Below are 22,432 nucleotides of genomic sequence, written 5' to 3'. Positions count from 1 at the left end.
GCAGGTGGGACTAGATTGGGTTGGGATATCTGGTCGGCATGGACGGGTTGGACCGAAGGGTCTGTTTCCATGTTGTACATCTCTATGACTCTAAGTAAGAGCCCTGCTGAAGCTGGAAACCTGAAATGCAGAAAACGCTGGAGAAAGCAGCTGAGGAATAAAAACAGACCCTGAGGAATTCTAAGGGAGGTTTGAGACCCTGACAGAATGGCTCAGTGGTTAGCACTGGTGCCCCACAGTGCCAGGGACCTGGGTTTGATGCCAGCCTTGGGTGACTGTGTGGAGTTTGCACACTCCCCCTATGTCTGCGTGGGTTTTCTCCGGGTGCTTCAGTTTCCTCCCACACTCCAAAAATGCGCAGGTTAGGTGAATTGGCCATGCCAAATTGTCCACAGTGTATTAGGATGTGTAGGTTAGGTGCATTAGTCAGGAGTAAATGGGGAGTAATAGGGTGGCGGAATGGGTCTGGGTGGGTTACTCTTGACTTCTGCTCACAGCTGTTGCCAGACCTGCTGAGATTTTCCAGCAACTTCTATTCTTGTTTCTGAGGTATAGCATCTGCAGTTATTTCGAATTTTATTTAAAGCAGCTCAGCAGGTCTGGAGTTAGAAAGTGTTAGAAAGTTCTCAAGTCCAACGTGACTTTTCTGCAGAATAAGAGCCCATGCAGACGCAAAACGCGAGTTTATTCCTATTCACAGATGCTGCCAGACCTGCTGCGCTTCTCCAGCAACTTCTGTCTTCGCTTTAAATTTGAAAATACTCCATTGTTTGTCAATTATGTCGTGAGGTGATAAAAGGCGCTACATGAATGCAATTCTTCCATCAGCAGCTGGGCAATTTTCCAGCTGGCTGTTGTTGGTGGCAGTTGGATTCCTGTTTTTATCCGCCTCTTTAGGATCTGATTTATTAGCTATATGTTGATAGGGTTGTAATTTTGAAGATGTTCATGAGGTCACGGGTTCTCAAACATGTGGGTGGCTTCGAAAAGTTTACGGGGAACCTCAGCCTCTCCCTGAAAGTGTCCGGAATGTTCTCCACATCAGGTGTCAGTTTCACAACACCCCCTCCGTCACCAACTAGTTTGACCTGTTGATTTACTCGAGTTATGGTTTTTTTTCAGAACGAAAATGAAATCGATTTGAGTATCTTTCTTAAACAGGTTTCCGCCCTCGAGTCTCTGTCAGATTGCAGCGCCGATGTCAGGAGGTGGTGAGGGAGAGGGGAAGGCACTGAGGCACACACTCAGAAAGGGGAGACAGTGAAAGAGAAGGCTCTAGCCGCCTTCCTGACCGGCTGCACAGGTAAGTCTCTGCGTTGCAGGTATAGACCGGACAAGTGCAGCCAGGATTGGAGATAAAGTTGGAGGCAGTTCTGAGTCTGTAATCCCGGGACCACAAAACCTGACTAACCGTGTTTACTATTCCAGGTGACCATTTGTTCCGAGAGTAAATTTAACCTTTCCCAGGAATGTGCAGAATTTCACTTGGTATGGAAAGTTTCGTTCTGTCTCGCTCTCTGGCCATTTCAACGTTTGAACCAAGTGATTGGAAAATCTCTAAATTCAGTCTGTTGTAATTTAACAAAGTTAAAAATCTCACAACACCAGATTTTAGTCCAACAGGTTTTAGTCCAACAGGTTTAATTGGAAGCACTAGCTTTCGGAGCGACGCTTCTTCATCAGGTGATTGTCACTGGTGAAGGAGCGTCGCTTCGAAAGCTAGTGTGCTTCCAAACCTGGTGTTGTGATTTTTAACTTTGTACACCCCAGTCCAACACCGGCATCTCCGAACCGTAATTTAACAAGAACGTCACTTAATGGCAGAGAGCATGACTGTTTCAGTTTGCCAAGAATCCAAGTCCATGAGCCACTGGTGTGACTGTGTATATGTAACTGTGTGCAGCTTGTCTGTGTTTGTATCAGTGTGACTGTCTGTGTCTTGGTATTGGTGTGTAGCTGTATCAGTTTGATGTGACTATGTCTCTGTACGTGTATGTCTGTGTAATTGAGTATGTTAGTGTATCTGAGAATAATTCTCAGTGTAGATGAGGCTGTCTGTGAGAATGTGTCTTTATGCCTCCAGAGCTGAAAAGGAACTGAATTCCTCTAAGTGTTTGATCTGATAACTGGTAGACAGGATTTATTCTTTTATAGGATTTTGGTGTCATTGGCAAGACCAGCGTTGTCCAGCCTAACACTCCTTGATTTAAGTGGCCAGAGTGTAGTTAAGAGCCACATGTAGACCCCAGAAGGTAAGAACAACAAGTTTCATTCCCTAAAGGATACCAACGAACCAGATAGGCTTTCAGAAAAGTCAATGATTGTTTCATAGTCACTATCATCAACACCAGCCTTCAATTGCAGCTTTAATCATTGATTTAAATTCCACCAGGTGCCATGGAGCAATTTAAACACATGTCTCCAGAGTTTTGGTTAGGCTTAGATCCAGTACCACTGTGCCACCATCTCACCTGCAGTGAACTGTAACAATGATTCCTCTTAGTAGTTAAGGGTATGAAAATATATATAACATATTACTAAAGGGAAATAAGGGACATGAGAGAAGGGACCTTTTTTTAGCACCGGCATCATGACCGTCTTCTTCAATCAAAGTAATCAGTCAAAGAAATAAACTAGCAGAATGGGAAGGACAGAAAAAAAGGAAACAATTAAAAATGATACATTAGTTTTGTTTTTAATTCAATCATGGAACGTGGGCATTGCTGGCAGGCCAGCATTTATTGCCTGTCCTTAGTCGTCCTTGAAAGGTGACAGTTGAGCTGCCTTCTTGAACTGATGCAGTCGATATGCTGTCAGGTGGTGCACAATATCCTTGGCCCAGTGACACTGAGGGAATGGTGATACATTTCCAAGTTAGGATAGTGAGTGGTTGGAAGGGAGCTTGCAAGTTGGATGGTGTTCCCATGTATCTACTACTCTTGCCTTTCTGGATTAAAGTTGTTGTGGACTTTAAGGTGTTGCCTAAGGACCTTGGGTGAATTTTTGCAGTGCACCTTGTAGATAGTATACATTCCCGGGAATGAGCACTGGTGAAGGGAGTGGATGCTTGTAGAGATGGTGTCATTCAAGCTTGCTGCTTTCACCAGGATGGTGCCAAAGTTCTTGAATTTTGTTGGAACTGCACTCATCCAGGCAAGTGGGGAGCATTCCTTCACACTCCTGATGGTGGACAGACTTTGGGTAGAGACACTTAAGTTATTCACTGCAGGATTCCTTGTCTCTGACCTGCTCATATAGCCATTGTATTCATATGACTAGTCAATGGTAACCCCAAAGATGTTGGTTGGTGGTGGTGGTGGGGAGTTCAGTGATAGCAACACAATTGAATGTCAAGGGGCAGTGGTTAGATTGTCTCCAAGTGAAGATGGTCATCGCCTGGCATTTGTATGGTGCAAATAGTACATGCCATTTTTCAGCCCATATGTGGATATTACCCAGATCTTGTTGCATTTGAATATGGACTGTATCTGTATCCGAGGAATCAGAAATGTGCTGACATACTGGAATCATTAGCAAGATTCCACACTTCTAACTTTATAATGGGGGGGAAAAAAAAGGTTGTTGATGAAGTAGCTGAAGATGGTTGGGTCCAAGATACTACCCTGAGGAACTCCTGCAGAGATGCCCTGGAACTGAGATGACTGACCTCCATCAACCACAACCATCTTCCTTTGTGCCAGTCATGACTCCAGCAAGCAGAGAGTTGTTCCCAGTACTCATTGATTCTAATTTTGCTAGGTCTCTGTGCTGCCACACTTAGTTGACTGTGGCCTTGATTTCAAAGACAGTCACTGTCATCCCACCTGTGGAATTCAGCTTTTGCCCATGTTTGCACCAAGACTGTAATGAGGTCATGAGCTGAGTGGTCCTGATGGAACAGGATTATTGCTGTGTAGGTGCTGCTTGATAGCACTGTGATTGACACCTTTGTCACTGTACTGATAGAGCAGTTATTGGCCAGTTGGATTTGTCGTACCTTTTTGTGTATAGGACAAACCTGGGCAATTTTCCACATTGACAGGTAGATGCCAGTGCAGTTATGGTACTAGAACAGTTTAGCTGGGGGAGTGGCAAGCTCTGGAGCAAAAGTCTTCAATGCTATTGCCGGACTGTTGTCAGGGTCCATGTCCTATGCAGTATCCAGAGCCTTCAACCATTTCCTAGATTGTCTGGCAGGAATTGAATTGGTTGAAGACTGGAATCGGTGATGCTGGGGACTATTGAACAAGGCTAAGATGGATCATCTACTTGGAGGAATGGGGAGATTTTGCATCTGCATGGATGTCTCCATTAATTATGCTGATTACTCACCAACCCCACCTCTGCCTCCCTCTCAACTCCTCTTTATTTTCTTCTTTCAAACTCAGGGCTTCTCACCTTTTTTTAAACCTCTTGGCATTGATACAATTGCATGGACCCCAGTACTGGTGATTTTTTTTCCAAAAATTTGTAGTAATTAGAATCATGGAATTTTACAGGACAGAAGGCCATTCAATTCATGTCTGTACCAGCTTCTGAAAGAACAACCCAGTCAGTCCCATTCTCTAGCCCTATCTCTCTTGCTTATAAAACTCATCACTTTTAAATATATATCCAACACTCTTTTGAAACTTCCTACAGAATATGGCTATACTTCTCTTCCAAGCAGCTAATTCCAAATCCGAACAACTCCTGTGTGAAGAAGTTTCTCCTCATCTCACTCCTGACTCTCGCTGACAATCTTGAAATTATGACCTTTAGCTACCAATTTACAGAAAAAGAATATCCTTTACTGTATCAAAATTGTTCATAATTTTGAACACCTCATTAAGGTTACCTGTTAATCATCTGTTTTCAATGAATTGAAGCCCAATTTCTCTAACCTTTTTGTATTTAAAATCTGTCATTTCTAGTATCATTCTAGTAAATTCTTTTAAATGTGCCCAGAGCTTTAAAATCCTTCATTAAATAAGGTGCCCAGATTGGAATACAATACCCTAAATGTGGTTTGACCAATGATTTGTCAACGTTGTTTCAACACAGGGTAAACCCCTCCTGTTAATTTAAACCAGCAACACAGAAAATATTTACTCCATGTGGTAATCTGACAATTTGAGGCCACGAACTATCCCAAAGGTCACCATTTAAAGTAAAAATTAACAACTTTTTTTTAAAAGGTCAAACAGAATAATTAACAACTATTTACAACTCCTTTCTCTAACCTATCTTTTACTTTTTCTTTAATACTGGTCCAGTAAAACCCTTACAACTTACAAAATAATTCAAGTTTTAAAAACAGCCAGCTGTCGAATCTTTTCTTTGTATCTTCCTCTGTCGTCTTTTCTTCTTCTTAGATTTTCTGTTTTACAGGTTGTTGATAGATAAAGGTACCTTTTAAGAGAGCTATTCTGCAGATAGTCTGCATGTGTTGGTGGCTTGGTAGTTCTCTTCCAACTGTTCAATTTGTTTAATATTTATACCCCAAAGCATCAGATCACTTCATTGGTTTTAATATTGTCAAAATACCAAATTCAAACTTGATTGGAGTTTAGTATCTTGGGTCTTAATTTAAACTGGCTGAATTTGAATTGGCTTTTGTCTCATAGCAACCCAGGTACTGCTGGACCAAATGTTACATTTTGTAAATTCTCCAGGACTGTGTGTGCCTCTCAAAGGTACAGTACCCCTTCACAACAAGGTGTAGCATCACTTACTTGTTTATATACTCAAAGCTTCTGTTTATAAGCCCAATGATCCCATAAGCCACCTTAACCACCTTTAGAGAATCAGGCATGTGAACCCTGAGATTCCTCTGCTTTTGTGCTCCCTTCAAAGTTGTCATTGAGCATATATTGTCTATTTATTTATTATTTGATTTGCTCACTTGCTGGATAGTAACACAATGTTAATCTTAGTAGACAAGAGCCCTAGCCAGACAATTTCACAACCTGCCAGGACAGTGGGTAGGGAGGATCCCAGTGACAAATACATTCAATTAGTACACCTTAATAAAAAGGTACACTCATTCATAATGATATTGATCATTGTTTTTAAAAAAAAACTGGGTCATAATACCATCTTCAGCAAATGAACTGCTGTCCTTACCTCAACTGGCATAAACCAGATTCCAGATCTGTAATTTGGGTCTCACTGAAATAACGGTGGATCAAACTTGACTGAATTTTTCAATGAGATGTCTGAGTGTGTGGTTGTGGTGAGTGCAGTTAGTGTAGTCCACACGGTTTTTCAATAAGGCTTCTGACAAGGTTATAGCAGAGTAGATTGGTTAGGAAACTATGAACCCATTAAATTCAGGCCAATTTGGCAAACTGTATCACTGCAATTGGTGTAATGGCAAGGAGGAGGGGGTGATGGTCGAGGGGTGTTTTTGACTTGAAAGCCTGTGTCCAGTTGTGTCGAATTGGGTTTAGAGCCATTATATATAAATTAATGATCTAGTGATGAATGTAGGTGGTATGATCAGTAAGTTCAGAGATTACATGAACTTCTCTCCTACAGGACCATATAGATGGCTGAATAGTGGCAATAGAAGTTAATCCTGGAAAGAGAGAAGTAATATCTTTTGGGAGGACTAACAAGACAAGGGACTACACATTGAATTATAGGACTCTGGGAAGTACAGAGGATCAAGGACACCTTGGTGTTCACATCCATAGATTCTTTAAGGTACTTAATGTGGCATATGAATTACTGGCCTTTATTAGTCAAAGCATTGAATAAAAGAACACAGAAGTTATAATGGAGCTGTATGCAACATGAATTAGGTCATAGCTGGATTAATTGTGTGCATTTCTGATCTCCATAGGATATGATTGCACTAGAAGATACAAAGAGTCACCAGGATGCAGCCAGGGGTACACCAATTCAGTTATGAAGACAGACTTAGATATGCATTAGAGTAAGGAAGGCTGCAAGGGAATCTGATTGAGCAGTACAATCAGAGGGGTATAGAGGGAGGGAGGAGCAGGGTGATCAATAACCAGGAGGGACTATTTTAAGGGAAGGGAGCAGCTGCTTTGGAGAGGATTTGTGGAGAACAATGTTTCACCCAGAGGGTTGTGGGTATCTGGAACTCACTACCTAAAAAGGTGGTAGAGGCAGGAACCATCAAGAACCGTGGGATTTAGATGAATATTTAAAATGCCCCAGCATACAAGGTTACGAGCCAAGTGCTGGAAAAATGAGTTGAAAATAGATGGATGTTTCATTATCAGCATGGACATGATGGACTGAAGGACCTCTTTCATGCAAGTAAAAACTCTGACTCCATCTTACACATTTGAAGCACACATGTTATGCTCAATGTTATAAAACAGAAGATACTGAAAAAAACTGTCAAGTCAGGCAGTTTCTGTTGGATGTGAAAGTTATTTTTCAGTGCTGACTATTCAGAATGTATGGATTAATGGTTGCTATTATTCATGCTTGATTTGTTTTCATTAATGACAATGTGGAAAATCCAGCTTTGGCAGTAGCCTGTCTGCAACAAAACTAAAACAGAAGAAGCAGTGCTGTGATTATAAGAGCATTCATATCCACAGCTCTCACAATGTCTCAATAGTTATTATTGCTAAACTATTAATACAGAGATCCAGGTAACAATCTGGGGTTCCGGACTCTAATCCCACCATGGTGAAATGTGAATTCAATAAAAATCTAGAATCAGGAGTCTCATGATGACTGTGAATTCATTTTTGATTGTCGGAATGACCTGTCTGGGGGCCCTTTAGGGAAGGAAACTGCCATCCTCACCTGATCTAGCCTACATGTGACCCCTGACCCACAGCAATAAGATTGACTCTTAATTACCCTCTGGGCAAGAATGGATGGGCAATAAATGTTGGCCTAGCCAGTGGACCCTTCATCCCATGAATGAATTGAAACAAAAGGATTTTTTAAAAAGTCCCTCCATGGCCTTTACACTCTGGCTCTAATCTCTTTCAGCCTGACAGCTCTTGAATCTAGCCTCTTGTACATCTGACTTTAATCATTGCAATTTTAGCTGTCTGGGCCCAAAGCTCTGAAATTCCTCTAAATATTTCTGCCTCTTCATCCTCTTTCAAGAGATGCTTTCACTAGATCTTCATAAACATTCTTGTGGAACACCTTGAAATATTTCACTTAAGACACCATAGAAGTTGCTGCAAATGATTTTTAAAAAACTGTTCAAAAGCTTGTACAAACTACAAGAATTTAGGAGGTCACTAGAATTCAGCACAATACAAAGAAGAACAAGACTGACTTTATATTCTCTCCAGTTAAGGGAAAATGACCTCCATATTGAAAGAACTATGATTAATCCATTGAAGTTATTCCATGTAATGGTATCTTACCCTATTACTATGGGAAAATTAATTATTCCTTCACGAAGCTTTCATTTTCATCCCAGTTTCTCCCGTAAAGGGCTGAAGAAAAACATTCAATTTCTCCATGATGTGCATGAACTGATTTTACCACATAGACCCTCAAAAGGTACTATGGTTGTCGATCATCTTTTGATTACTTATTTAACTATCAATCTAGGTAAGTAACCGCAAGCCTGATCCTGTTACCTCATGTACATTTCACCTGATGTCATTAGTCAGTAATCAGGTGTGAGACAGGAGCAAGTTAAAGCATCCTTTAGGTTCACAAATCACACCAGCCAATTAACTGTCTTCATCCAATCAAACATGGATGAGGCAGATATGATGGTCTTTTAATTAAACATGAAAAGGTTATTTCTAACCATCCTCATGCATTTATGAAATCTAACAAGTAGAAATAAAAGCTGTAACAGTAAACAATTCAATTAACAAACTATCACACTTGAAATTAACCAATTTCACAAATTGTTTAGTAATTGAAGGAAATTGGTGAGATAAAATTGCAGAGGATCAAGGTTGTTATTTCTGGAAATTTGTCTGGATTGTCTGCCTCACCTGAATCAGTGCCTGAGGTGGTATTCAGGGATTTCAGTCATTGTTTTGGGTGGAGTGAACACATCCTAACTCGACTGAGACTCAGTGCCAAGAGAACATTGCATTCTGTAAAAGGCCAATGCATCCCAGCCTTCCAAGTAATGATGTCAGAGACAGTATTCATCTTCCATTAGGAAGCAAAGGCTAATAAGCATCCCTCTGAGGGTAAATCTTCAAAGGGAATTTAAGGACCTCAATGATCAATAGAGTGGGCAATTCAGCATCAGATTCGATTTAACATGAAGGTAATATATTTGGAGAGGAAAAACGAGGATTTGGAAGAAACAGGTGACAACAGGAGGTGTAAGTGTGAAGGTGATCCAGAGATTCAAACAAATCCTGGAAGATATAAATGGATAAAGGCACAAAGAAAGCACAAGAAAGATTTGGGTTTAATAACTATATTTTACAGGTTTTATTGGTTAGTGATTGTAATCCAGAGAATGTACATTCAAATCCTTAAAATAATTTTTAAGAAAGCTGGGATCAGTAAAAGTGACCAATGAAACTGTGATTAAAAAACAACTGGTTAATTAATGCCCTTTAGGAAAGGGCAGCTGCTATCTCAAATAGTCTGGGCCAAGATGGGACTCCAATCCCACACCAAATGCAGTGAACACAGAACTGCTCCCTAACACTGTATGGTCACTTTAAAGAACCAACTAGTGGTTTAAGATCTCCTTTTGCTCAGTTTTTTTTAAAAGCACTGGTTCTTTAATAACTCAACAAAAAGGGAACAAGATAATTAGTCCCAGCATCAATGCCATGATGGCTCAGTGGTTAGCACTGCGACCTCACAGCACCAGGGACCCAGGTTTGATGCCTCCCTCAGGCGACTGTCTGTGTGGAGTTTGTACATTTTCCCTGTGTTTACTTGGGTTTCCCCGGGGCATTCCAGTTTCCTCCCACAGTCCAATATGTAGTGTAGGTGGACTGGCCATGGGAAATGCAGGGTTACATGGTAATAGGGTAGGGTGTGGGTGGGATGTCTTTCAGAGTCAGTGTAAACTTGATGGGCCAAATGGCCGGCGTCCACACTGTAAGGATTCTACGTGCACTTGTGTGAATTCCAGTGGATCATGGAAATCCTACTGTGATGTCTGCACCAATCCTCTAACCAGCATCCCACCCTATCCCCATAACCTCCCATTTACCATGGCTAGTCTGGACACTAAAAGTCTATTTAGCGTGGTTAATCCACCTAACTGTTCCCTCTCCAGGGTCAACCTGAATGTGGATAACATTGATGAAAAAAGATAACAAACCGATGACCTCCCTTCCAGTGCTTCCTCAGGTGTCCACCCTGCTGCCAGTATCCTTACCTGGGTCAAGCCAGGAGCAAACCCACAACTTGGCCATCATCCATACTCTTTGCTCCAGGAGGCCAAAGGTCAGGAGTGAAGTAGTGAATTGAAGGTAGAAGTTGAGGAATGCTACATTTGGGCATGGACATAAAAGCCAGTAATTCACATCACCAATAAGATTTTTAAAAATGATGAATTTTAAATGAAGAAATTTCAATGAAGAAATAGTAATTTTGCATAAAATATTGTTCAGAGAGTGTATTGGAGCTCTAGTTATAGAAGAGCCAGTACTGAGAGTGAATAGTATTGAAAATTCCCCTGGGATACTATCAAGGAAGAGAACCGCAGTTAAGAGAGACTTGGAAACAGAAGCTGAAGTTATCTTCCTTATTGGAAATCTGTTTTTCAGACATTTAAGTGATCTGGGGTTTTGCAATTTATTTTTTCTCTCCCATGAGAGTCCAAAACTGCAGCAGGGGACAGTGGAGCTTATTCATTGTGTGCAAGGCATTGGGAGTATGCGGACAAGCTTGATAAATAGATAGTCTTAGAGTTCTCCCTGTCTTGACCAAAATTTACCACTTAACCAATATCACTAAAACTGATCTCGTCATTATACCATTACTGTCTGTGGGAACTTGAGAGTAAATTGATTAATGAGCTTTCTACATTGCAACAGTGACCACACTTCAACATAGTTACTTGCCGTGAAATGCCCAGGAATGGTTAAACATGTAAAAACTTTATTTTCTTTTTTATTGTATAATCAAGGTCACCAGTCCACAACCCCCCCTCAGTATGGCAGATGACTGAGGCTTAAAAGGTTAAAGTGAAGAACACTTTGAAGGAAATGCTGAAGAATGCAGACCATCAGTCAACAGAACGTCTTTAAGCAGCATCTTATTGATTTATTGTCAGAAGCAATAATTATAAACATAATTAAAAAGAATTTATAAAAATAATCTGGATGACATTAGCAAAAGCAGCTCCTTAAGTCAATAACTTTGAAATACATAAGAATACACCGCAAGGCAGAAGATGTGACTTAATTTGGGTAGTTGACAGAATAATAGTATAAAATAAAAATGTGGCAAATAAATGCTGCTATCTATTGAATATTTGGTCATATCTGGAATATATTTACCGAGCTGGGGTGAGCAGACAAAGGACAAATAATACTGTTAACATAGCAAGGTGGACTCAATTGTCCAAATACTGACGTGGTGTTCAACACTGGCTGAGGAAAAACCTCAATTAGTCAATTTTACTCTGTACCCTGGAGATTCCCTTACTTCCCTCTGTCTCCCTTGCCTCCTGCAATCTGTGCATCTTCTGAATCTTAAGGTGGCATCAACAAAACATTCAGTTGATAGTGTCTTTGAGTTTCAACCCAATGGTTGACTGTTCCTAGCATTCACCATTTGGGGAAAAAGTATCCCCACAAACAATTTGTTGGGGATGAGCTTAACATTTGCTTCAAACCTAACCCTGGCAAAATGTAGCAATAACAGAAATTGCTGACATTTGATTAAAAAAAAATCACTGGACTCAAAGCATTAACTCTGATTCTCCACCCTCCCACCCACCCACCCCCACACAGATGCTACCCGACCTGCTGAATTTCTCCAGCAATTTCTGTTATTGTTTCAGATCTCCAGCATCTGCAGTTCTTTGTTTTACCCTGGCAAAATATGGCTTGCATTTGGAGATTCATGTATGAGAAAAGTTTTGCCTATCGAGAATGTTGATCTGTTTCACATTAGCTTAGCTTCCAAATTGTGGGCATTCTGAAGCACATCATGAGAGACTCAAACACAGCCAAAGTGTACAATCTGGAAACAGAAGATGGTTCTAAGTCCTTTCACTAATTGTCACTGAAACACATTGTAAACCCAATTGTATACCAACTTTAAAGGACATTTATTCTTCCCTGGAAGACCAGAATAAATTGCTTCTTTATTGATGAATTTATTTTGCAAAATAATTTACATCCTATCCCTTCATAGATAAAAGAGGCACGCGAGCCAAGTGTGGACTATGTTCTCTTTAAAACGCATAAGGCTAAAATACTAAAGTGCAATGAAGTTGCTTTGAAATCCACACAGAGAAATCCCTCATCGTGGAGTAATTCAGGCAGAAATACTCAAGATTGCAATAGTTTTCAATCCAGAGCACAAATCAAAAACACACCTTTCTGCAGTGCTCCTCAATTACACAAATATGTCCTAGAGCACTTTATAGGTCAGAGATACAAACACAAAGTAGGAATACAGGTAGGACACTTGGATCCTCGAGACTGCACCACCATTCGATAAGATCATTGCTGTTCTTGTTAATTTATTGTTCCTGCCTACCCCGGACAACTTCATTCCTTTGTTTACTAAGAATTTACTTTTTCCTTATGAAATATTCAGAGACTCTTCATGACTGCTTTTTGAGCAAGATAGTTCCAAGAATTCATGACTGAGAAACAAATTTCCTTCGCACCATTTTAAATGGCCTTAACTTTTAAACAGTGACCCCTAGTTCCAGATTCTCTTCACATCCACTCTGTCAAGACCCTCTTACATGTTTCAATAAAGTCATTTCCTACTCTTCTAGATTTCAGCAAATATAAGTCTGGCTTGTTTAAATTTTATTCAGAAGACAACTCACCCATATCATAGAATTCCTAGTGTGGAAACAGGCCATTCAGCCCATTGAGTTTGCACTGACCCTCTAAAATGCATCCCACGTGGACCCCTACCCAGACACCATAACCCTGTAATCACCATTGCTAATCCAGTCTGCACTTTCCTGGACACAATGGACAACATGGCATGGCCAATCCACCTAATCCACACCTTTGAACTGTGGGATCAAACCAGAGCACAGACATGGGGAGAACATGCAAATTCCACACAAACAGTCATCCAAGGCTTGAACTGAACTTGGGTCCCTAGCCATGTGAGGCAGCAGTATTAACCACTTGAGTAAGTATAAGTTTAGTAAGTCTTTACTGAACTGTTTTCAACATATAACGTCCTTCCTTAAGTAGAAAACAGTTGTACAAAGCAGTTGAGACATGGTCTCATTAATGGACATTAAAATTATCAAGGGGTTAGAGGAGAAAATGAGAATTTACAATGAGATAAAGGATTAGCCATGATCATACTGAATGGTGGAGCAGACTTGAAGGGCTGAATAGCCTGTTTCTGTTCCTAGTTTCGATATTTTTTAATCAGTTCCCTGTATAACTGAAACATTACCTCCCTAGTTTTGTATTCAACCCCACTTACACTAAACAACATTATCTTAGCTTTCCTAATTTAGTATCCAGGAAGCTCCCCCGCGTTATGAACAGGTTCCACTCTCGAGTCCATTTGTAAGTCGGAATACACGTTCGACAATATAAAGCAGGTATTCATAAGAGAAAGTGTCCATATGCTGGGTCTTTAAAACTAAAACCATACATGGGATCATTCATAAATCAGGAGCTCCCTGTATAAGCATTCTGTCAGCGATTCATACAAGAGGACACTCAAATCCTTTTGAGTCTCACAGCTCTGCAAATTCCCATTGTTTGGATAACACAATTTTTCTTATTCGTCTTGTCCAAATGGACAATTTCACATTTTCCCACATTATAATTAATTTGCCCATTCACTGAACTCACTCTCTTTGTAGTCTCATTTCCTCTTCACAACCTACTTTTTCTTCTTTTTTTAAGAATCCCTACAGTGTGGAAATAGGCCTTTCAGCCCAAGTCCACATCAACCTTCCGAACAGTATCCCACAAAACCCATTCTCCATCATTCTACATTTACCCCTGACTATTGCACCTAACCTTCACATCCCTACGGTATGGGCACCCATTCTCCATCATTCTACATTTACCCCTGACTATTGCACCTAACCTTCACATCCCTACAGTATGGGCAATTTAGCATAGTCAATTCACCTGACCTGCACACCTTTGGATTGTGGGAAGAAATCAGAGCACCCAGAGAAAACTCACACAGACATGGGGAGAATGTGCAAACTCCACACAGACAATCGCCAGAGGGTGGAATTGAACTCACATCTCTGGCACTGTGAGGCAGCAGTGCTAACCACTAAGCCCCCATGCTGCCCCTACTTATCTTTGTGATGCAATCTTAAACATGATAGGGCAAGAGCGAGGAAACAGGGTGGATGGAAAGAACGATGAAAGGAACAAAGAATTGGAGGGATTGAGAAGCCGCCATAGAGTGCAAGATTATAAAGCCTGAAAAACTACCTGCTATTTGTGATACAATTGCAGGAGATGCTGCCACAAAGAGCAATCTAGCACTGGATATGTTGATGTAGTAGTTGTTGGACGGGACTGGTACTTCACATCCTGTATGAGTAATTCAGAGAGTATACATTCAGATTCCATTCTGGCAGTTTGAGAATTTTAAATAAAAATAACTGGTCTTAGTAAGTGACCAGAAGACTTCCGGATCATAACAGGAACCTGCTAGTGTTCTTTACTGCAGGAAACCTATTATCCTGGCAAGCTTAATTCTGTCAAATCATCAACTGAACTCAGTGAGAATGACACTCTCTTCATATGAGGCAATGAGGTGATTTTTAAATCATGCTAATTTCTAAAAAAAAAATTCTAACTACTAAAAGCAAAAAATCTTTGGAATATGTTCAGTCTATCTTCATGAATCATGAATTAAGATGGTAAGTGAGACAGTGGGCTGCGAGAGCAATTACCTGTGATATTTAGGTTTAAAAATCATTAAACAGAGGAAGTCAAGATTTACCGTCACTGGAAACTCCAGAAATTGTTAGTGCAAAAAGTTTAAAGTTTCACTTAATTTTTTGAAGCATTTTAAACCTGGCTACTTTGATGTTTCTTTCTAAGAGATAAGGCAGATTTGTATTGCTCTGAGAATTATTGCTGACACAATAATCTGTGCACTTTTCTATAAACAGTCACACTTTGAACAGCAAATAAGTGACTGACAATGGAAGCACTTGTCTACTGGAGATTGACTATAAGAATGAGATGGCAGGGAGCTTGGTGCTAGGCAGAAATCTGGCATGGTGTTGTTATTGAATACAAGGACAACACGTGTAGCACAGTGCCACCTAAAACAAAGCATTTCTTAAAAATGAGAATAGGAGAAACATTACCAATTAAAAAATGCAAGCTTCTAAGTAGACACTGTGGATTTGAGGTTCAGATAAGCATTAGATAGAGAAACCTGACAATTCCAGACAAGGGGGCAGCAATGGACAAGTTCACACAGAATAGGGATGAAATGTACAGACTCCAATAGGGTGGAAGGAATAGTATTTGAATAGGTCCTATGATGGAACAAGAGTATGGCCATGGTATAGACACCCCAGAGGGATGGTACGAGGGAAGCACAGACTCATGGGAGGACAGTAAGAAAGGTGCAGGAAAAGATCTAAGGACAGCATTACGGAACACACAAGGATGTTGACACAGATCCCAACAAGACAATACAATGGCAGGTAGAGTTGCAGAGCATAGTATCAGTGGAAGAAAGGATCATGAGGGATGGTGGTCTCCTTCACGGTCAGTTCAAATCTGTACTCTCAGATTTGGTCACAGACTGGACTAGCAGCAAATTTGAATCAAGGGTTCCTTATATTGCAGAAGGCGGCCAGTTGTGACAAGTTGTCTATTGCAGCCCACTCATATGACCCTGATGTTTAAGCTTTTAGTACCAGACATGGGCTGAGGCCTGCCAAAGATTGATCCACAAAGTACAAAAACCTTGGGATCATTTCCAAATGCTATTGTGAATATTGAGGAAGACAGATCAAGAGACAACTTCCCCCATGGGCTTCTGTTGCACTACTTCAGTGCACTGTGGACAGTTAAGCACTCAGAGTAACTTACTTTTCGAGGGGAATAAAACTTGGTAAGTAAATGTCCTATGTCAATGAATGAATGCATGTGCAATGGTATAACACTACATTCCTGAAGGTCATCATAGACTTGATGCATTCTTCATTGGATGCTGTTCTAGTACAAGTCACCTCTGCTTGTGCATCTTCCCCAAAGAGGGAGAAACTTGCATTCTTGGGGTATCTGGGAGATATACTGCCACCAACTTGGGGAAGAGTGAACAAGAATATACCATTGGTCTGGCAAGTACAATATGTTTCATAAGAACCAATGCACTTTGGGAGTTTGGCATCAGAAAAACAGTGAAGAATAGAGTACTGAATGTTGTTATACAGACTGTCTCTGCTAGATACTAAGACACTGATTTTCTTTGCAGACGGCCAGCCTTCACTACATTTATCAACTCTCATTACTTAACAGGATTTTTTTCTCTTTTACCAAGCATTAGTTTAAAAGATTTTGAGTTAAAAATATGACATTCTGCTTCATTAACTCATCAAAAAGTTTTCTGGCCTCGCAGGTTGGCACAGTCTCAGACTTCTGCTCACCCCTGCTGCTCAACATACATGAAGCATAAGCAGCATAAACACAGACATGCAGCAGTGACTTACATTACCTTGACACACACATACACAGCATGCAGCACTGGCTGGGGAGAGTAGCACCTTCATTCTGAGAGACACAACACTGGATCCTGTGAAATCCAATCAACTTACAAACATGATCCACAAACATGTCACAAAAGAAAGCCGTTAAGCTGTTCCTACACACCTAAGCAAACACAGTTAATTGATCATTTATGCAGCATTTAAAAGGAGGGTTAGGTAAAGAGGGGGACGAGGAGTTCTTGGTGGGGTTGGAGAAGTGGTTGGGAGGGCTGGAGTTGGAGAACAACTAGGATTAAGTGTGGTTTTCCTCAAAACATTACAGTGTTGTCAAGATATACCTGCAATTATAGATAGGCAGGCAACAACAGAGAGGCAGTCATGAATCACTCACTGGTGTTTTTCACACACACTGTTAATCTCAAGCTGATCTCCATGATCCTGCAGCAACCATACCTGCTGAAAACAAACACCCTTCTAACAAGGACTGAAAATTGCAACTTATGAAATATGGTTCTTCTTGAAAATTCAACTGAAAAATAGAATTCTTTCAATTAGCCAAGATGTTACATATTAGAGTGATCAGTAGAATCACACTTCCAGAAAGAGTTGCAAATCCACGATCAAAATTTGTTTCGAAAAATGATTTTTGTTTTGCAGATTCAGCAGTCATTGAATGGAAGGAGTTGAGATCAAGAACAGGTAAAACAGAGCAATAACATGGCACGAAGATGTGATTCAGTTCCATATTTAGTCAATATTATTCAGTTCCTATTTTTATGTTGTCAGAAGAAACTCCTATGTGGTGCTGTAATGTCTCCTATGGTGAGAGGGTGTATTCCAGCATGACAAATTGACACGGGCAATTTTTATTTTAAATGTGGACACAAGAATTCATATGGAAAACTGTTAACAGAAAGAGCCTGCAGAGACAGAATTTTAATATTTAGATATGTGAAAATGAAAATACTTATAGATTTCAAGACTATCATACGCTTTCCTGGAGAGAGGAGCAGAGATAGACTGTAGCAAATTAGCTTGAAAGTAAGTTCAAGATCTGTTAAAATGGAAAAGACATGTATGCAGGAGTTTTCCCAAACACCTGCAAGTTCTTGTGCTATGAAGTGTGCTTGGTGGAACCTGGTTTGTTTCACCATTACTTGCCCTTCCCTAACCACAAGTAATTCTCTGGATCCCACCAATAACAAATTATTAATTGTACTTTAACACAAATTGTATTTATCCAACAAATTTTGTGGCCACCGGAACTCAAACAACCTTAACTTGACGAGAACCAGGAAAGGTCAAAGAAGAGACAATAAGAGAAGAATCACAAAATTCGATCATACGATTAAAGTTTTGCTGCAACTGCAAGTGATTCAATCTGCTGAGCATGGCTGTTTAGAATACACAGTGGAAGCCTGAGTTAAAAACAAATATATTTATAATAAAAAGTTAATACAACTTAACATTTTAAAATCACCATCCCTTGGGTTATTGTGCAACAGGCTCAACAATAAAGATTTTACACTCCCAAACAAGATCAGGTTGGCGCTGATACGTAGCTCACACTAAATCTGCTGCCAAACATGAAAACATCTAGTAGTTCTTTTCCCCGTGTAAACAGGTCAGAGAGAAGTATTGGGTGAAACTCTTTCAGTAACTTTCAGCCTAATCCACACAGAACAGAAACAGATGAAACTTTGATCCTCTTCATTTCAGAACTGCTTCACTCTTTCAGTCACTGTCTGTAATAAGAAACTGAACAAACAAACTCCAATTAATAATGAGAAACATGGCATTGAACCTTGATCAGAGTCTGGTTTGAGGTACGGCATTCATCTCAGGAAAGATATATTTACCATGAAGGGGATATACAATAGCCTTCAGCAGTATAATACCACAGTAACCAAAGGTAAAATTTGGCTACATGTTGCCGAGGTTAGGTTTGTATTCCCTTGAGTTTAGAAGATTACCATTGGGTGATCTAATCAAAGTGCTCAAGATGATTGAATGATTCAATTGAGTTGATACAGGGAAACTATTCTCTCTGGTGGCACAGTCCAGAAAAAAGGGAGACATAATCTTAAAATTAGACTCAAGCCATTCAGAAGTGAAAGTAGAAACCACTTTTCTTCCAAGTTTTGTGGAAATCTGAACATGACTGTAAATGACTGACATTTTAAAAACTTTGATATGTAATTGGATAAGTATAACTTGACATATACAGCAATGGCAAATCAATGGAGTTGAGGTACAGTTCAGCGATAGTCCTCAACCTCCATGTATGTTTGGTTAATATCCTAGTAATATCATGGCCAAATAGTCTTGAATTTAGCTTGGATCCATTTCCTGAAGGTGCCACAATCTTCCCCCAAAACCATGGCCAGAAAGCAAAAAAGTATTTTAATTCCATCAGGCCTAATTTCTAGGTCAGGTATCTCAAAAGGTATTGAAAAGTGCTGTGACCTCATCATTCTGCAATTCCTTTTTGAGCTACCCAAAATGGAGCAATACTCATGAATTATAAAAGCTGTCTCTGATACAATACATGTACAAATTGGAACAACAAAGATTCTGCAGCACACACTTGAGAATGATACCATCCTACTCTCACTATGACACAAAGCTAGGTGGTAGGGTGAAATGTGATGAGGATGTTAGGGGATTACAGGGTGACCTGGACAAGTTAGGTGAGTGGGCAGATGCATGGCAGATGCAGTTTAATGTGGATAAATGTCTGGTTATCCACTTTGGTGGCAAGAACAGGAAGGCAGATTACTACCTCAATGGTATCAAATTAGGTAAAGGGGCTGTTCAGAGAGATCTGGGTGTTCTTGTCCACCAGTCAATGAAGGCAAGCATGCAGGTACAGCAGGTCGTGAAGAAGGCTAATAGCATGCTGGCCTTCATAACAAGAGGGATTGAGTATAGAAGCAAAGAGGTGCTTCTGCAGCTGTACAGGGCCCTGGTGAGACCACACCTGGAGTACTGTGTACAGTTCTGGTCTCCAAATTTGAGGAAAGACATTCTGGCTATTGAGGGAGTGCAGCGTAGGTTCACGAGGTCAATTCCTGGAATGGCAGGATTGCCTTACACGGAAAGACTGAAGCGACTGGGCTTGTATACCCTTGAGTTTAGAAGACTGAGAGGGGATCTGATTGAAACATAAAGGCTTATGAAAGGACTGGACACTCTGGCAGGAGGGAACATATTTCCGTTGATGGGGGAGTGCCGAACCAGAGGACACAACTTAAAAATACGGGGTAGACCATTTAGGACAGAGATGAGGAGAAACTACTTCACCCAGAGAGTGGTGGCTGTGTGGAATGCTCTGCCCCAGAGGGCAGTGGAGGCCCAGTCTCTGGATTCTTTTAAGAAAGAATTGGATAGAGCTCTTAAAGATAGTGGAGTCAAGGGGTATGTAGATAAGGCTGGAACAGGATACTGATTAGGAATGATCAGCCATGATCATATTGAATGGCGGTGCAGGCTCGAAGGGCAGAATGGCCTACTCCTGCATCTATTGTCTATTGTCTATTGTCACTATCACTAACAGAGCTTTAGGTCACAATCTCATTGCTACATGTGGGGTGCAAAAAATAACTGCTAAAGGTAGTGGAAGCAGATGCAGTATAATTTTGAAAGGAAATAAGATGGCAACCAGAGGGCGATAAACTTGCAGAGCTACAGGAAGAAAGGTGTGAAGAGGACTGAGTGAATGGCTCCAAAAAGTTGGTACAGACGTAGATTAGATTCCCTATAGTGTGGAAACAGGCTATTTGGCCCAACAAGTCCACACCAACCCTCCAAAGAGTAACCCAACCCACTACATTTACCCTTGACTAATGCACCTAACACTACGGGCAATTTAGCATGGCCAATTCACCTGACCTGCACATCATTGGATTGTGATAGGAAACTGGAGCACCCAGAAGAAACCCACGCAGACACAGGGAGGATGTGCAAACTCCACACAGGCAAGTCACCAGAGGTAGGAATCGAACCCAGGTCCCTGGCTCTGTGAGGTAGCAGTGCTAACCACTGGGCCACTGTGCCGCCCCTTCATGGGACAAATGTCTGCCTCCTCTGTAGTATTGACCAAATCGGCTTTGTTTCTTAGGATGTCAGTGCACTTTGAAAGTCCCTCATATTTGGTCTTACCCAGGTCAAACCCAATATAAAGATAGTTCTCCTGCTTTGCTGAAATTCCATTCAGTGAAGTGTAGTGAAGTAATCTGGTCCCCTGAAGAAGCAACGTAGAATAATTCCTCTCATATACTTTTATTATTAATACTTATGAAGCTGGAGATAGAACCAGGGCTGAAAATTCCCTACATTTAGCATTTCAAAATATGTATCTCAATACGTCCTATAGAATAGCAGACTTTCAGCCTCAAACAAGGATGTAGAGAACTTAGTGAGAGTTCTAAAATGTGGCTGCAGATGATGGAACAGGAAAGATTATTCATGAATTATCACAAAAGACAACAAGTTTGAATCGGTAATATTCTTAAGACATGAGAACTTGCTGAAGGAGTTGAGTGAAGGATGATTCAATGGATGTATATCATACATGAATTTGAAAGGGTCAACATCTGTGTGCAAAAAACACCACCCTATGATGTAATGAGAACTGAACAGGAGAAGAAAGCAGGATCTCATGGGAAACAGACAAAGGGTAGGCACTCCTCATAGTCCTTGTAGTAATGTACAGTGTCTATTCTTATAACCTATAAATACGTAGTGAGATACAAAAAGCATTTTGTTACAAGACTCGTCATTAAACCAAAAGGTGGTTAGCCTCACATAATCTAGACTTTAAAGAACCCACACATTTAGATGAGTTGGATAGCAGCACATGTGGTATTGTAAACCAAAAGGGAGAAAGAAATAATGATGTTCCGCAGCTTCAAACTGAAAATGGGAGGCTCCTACAAAAGGCTGAAGAGGGAAGCATAAGATCATGAAGCATGGGGAAAATGAGCTGAGGACTTGCCCCTTGGCAGGTCACTACAGCTGTGTCTATATGTATAGCAACATCAATCCTACATCACAGCCTGCAGATTTAGTAAAACTGGATGTTTGAGAGTGAAACATCTTCCTTTAAAATCCCAGCCAAAGCCAGCATTTGTTGTCCACTAGGCTAAAGACTTGGCACTTTGTGTGCATTGTACCTTTCTGTGATGATTCAGAAGGCCTGGAGGCAGGGCGAGGAGGGCGCTGCGGAGTTGACTCCTCTTGGTATGCAGGAGGCCTGCAGGAAAGAAAAATTATGCATAAGATGTATTAAATTATGGCAAGTGTCAATCACCCTTCATTGTCATCCAGTACTTCTTGCTTCAATGCATTTTCATCCAACTGAGATCCTATAGAATCACAACTCAGATTAGAAGCCCTAAAGGAATATAGAAAGCGCAGGTTTACTTAAAAAAAAATGAGGATGAAGAAGAGGGAGCATGAAAAACAAACACGCTCAGGCAGAATAAAGGAAAACCTAGAGATCATTAAAAGTATTTAAGGGACAAGAAGATAAATAGGGAAAGACTAGGGTCAACCATTGACCAGAGACCAAAGTAGCAATGAGTGTAGTGGGCTTGAAAGTAGAAACACTCACAGGCTGCGGTGGGAGACAAAGGAGCAGGCTAC

The 22,432-nt window shown here is 40.6% G+C and overlaps 1 protein-coding gene and 1 long non-coding RNA gene across 3 annotated transcripts in view; one reads left to right on the top strand and one right to left on the bottom strand.

The window, feature by feature from the left end:
- The window catches only part of LOC140478797 (uncharacterized), a 28,748-nt gene extending 16,496 nt beyond the window's left edge, over positions 1 to 12,252 (top strand). Inside the window, exons 2-4 of the long non-coding RNA XR_011960869.1 lie at positions 1,162 to 1,303; positions 6,520 to 6,687; positions 11,057 to 12,252. This is a non-coding gene — a long non-coding RNA (uncharacterized lncRNA). The remainder of the gene's footprint in view (positions 1 to 1,161; positions 1,304 to 6,519; positions 6,688 to 11,056) is intronic.
- Positions 12,253 to 18,204: 5,952 nt separating this feature from the next.
- Positions 18,205 to 22,432, bottom strand: part of ccdc50a (coiled-coil domain containing 50a) — a 101,630-nt gene continuing 97,402 nt past the window's right edge. For both annotated transcript variants that reach the window (XM_072572183.1, XM_072572184.1), the window contains 2 exons: positions 21,961 to 22,040; positions 18,205 to 18,544 (listed from right to left, as the gene is read on the bottom strand). In XM_072572183.1, the coding sequence (XP_072428284.1) occupies positions 18,525 to 18,544; positions 21,961 to 22,040 (100 nt within the window). In that variant the 3' untranslated portion in view covers positions 18,205 to 18,524. The remainder of the gene's footprint in view (positions 18,545 to 21,960; positions 22,041 to 22,432) is intronic.

Source organism: Chiloscyllium punctatum, chromosome 6 (genome assembly GCF_047496795.1).
Source record: "Chiloscyllium punctatum isolate Juve2018m chromosome 6, sChiPun1.3, whole genome shotgun sequence".
NCBI lineage: Eukaryota > Metazoa > Chordata > Chondrichthyes > Orectolobiformes > Hemiscylliidae > Chiloscyllium > Chiloscyllium punctatum.
This window is presented reverse-complemented; position numbering and strand designations above follow the sequence as displayed.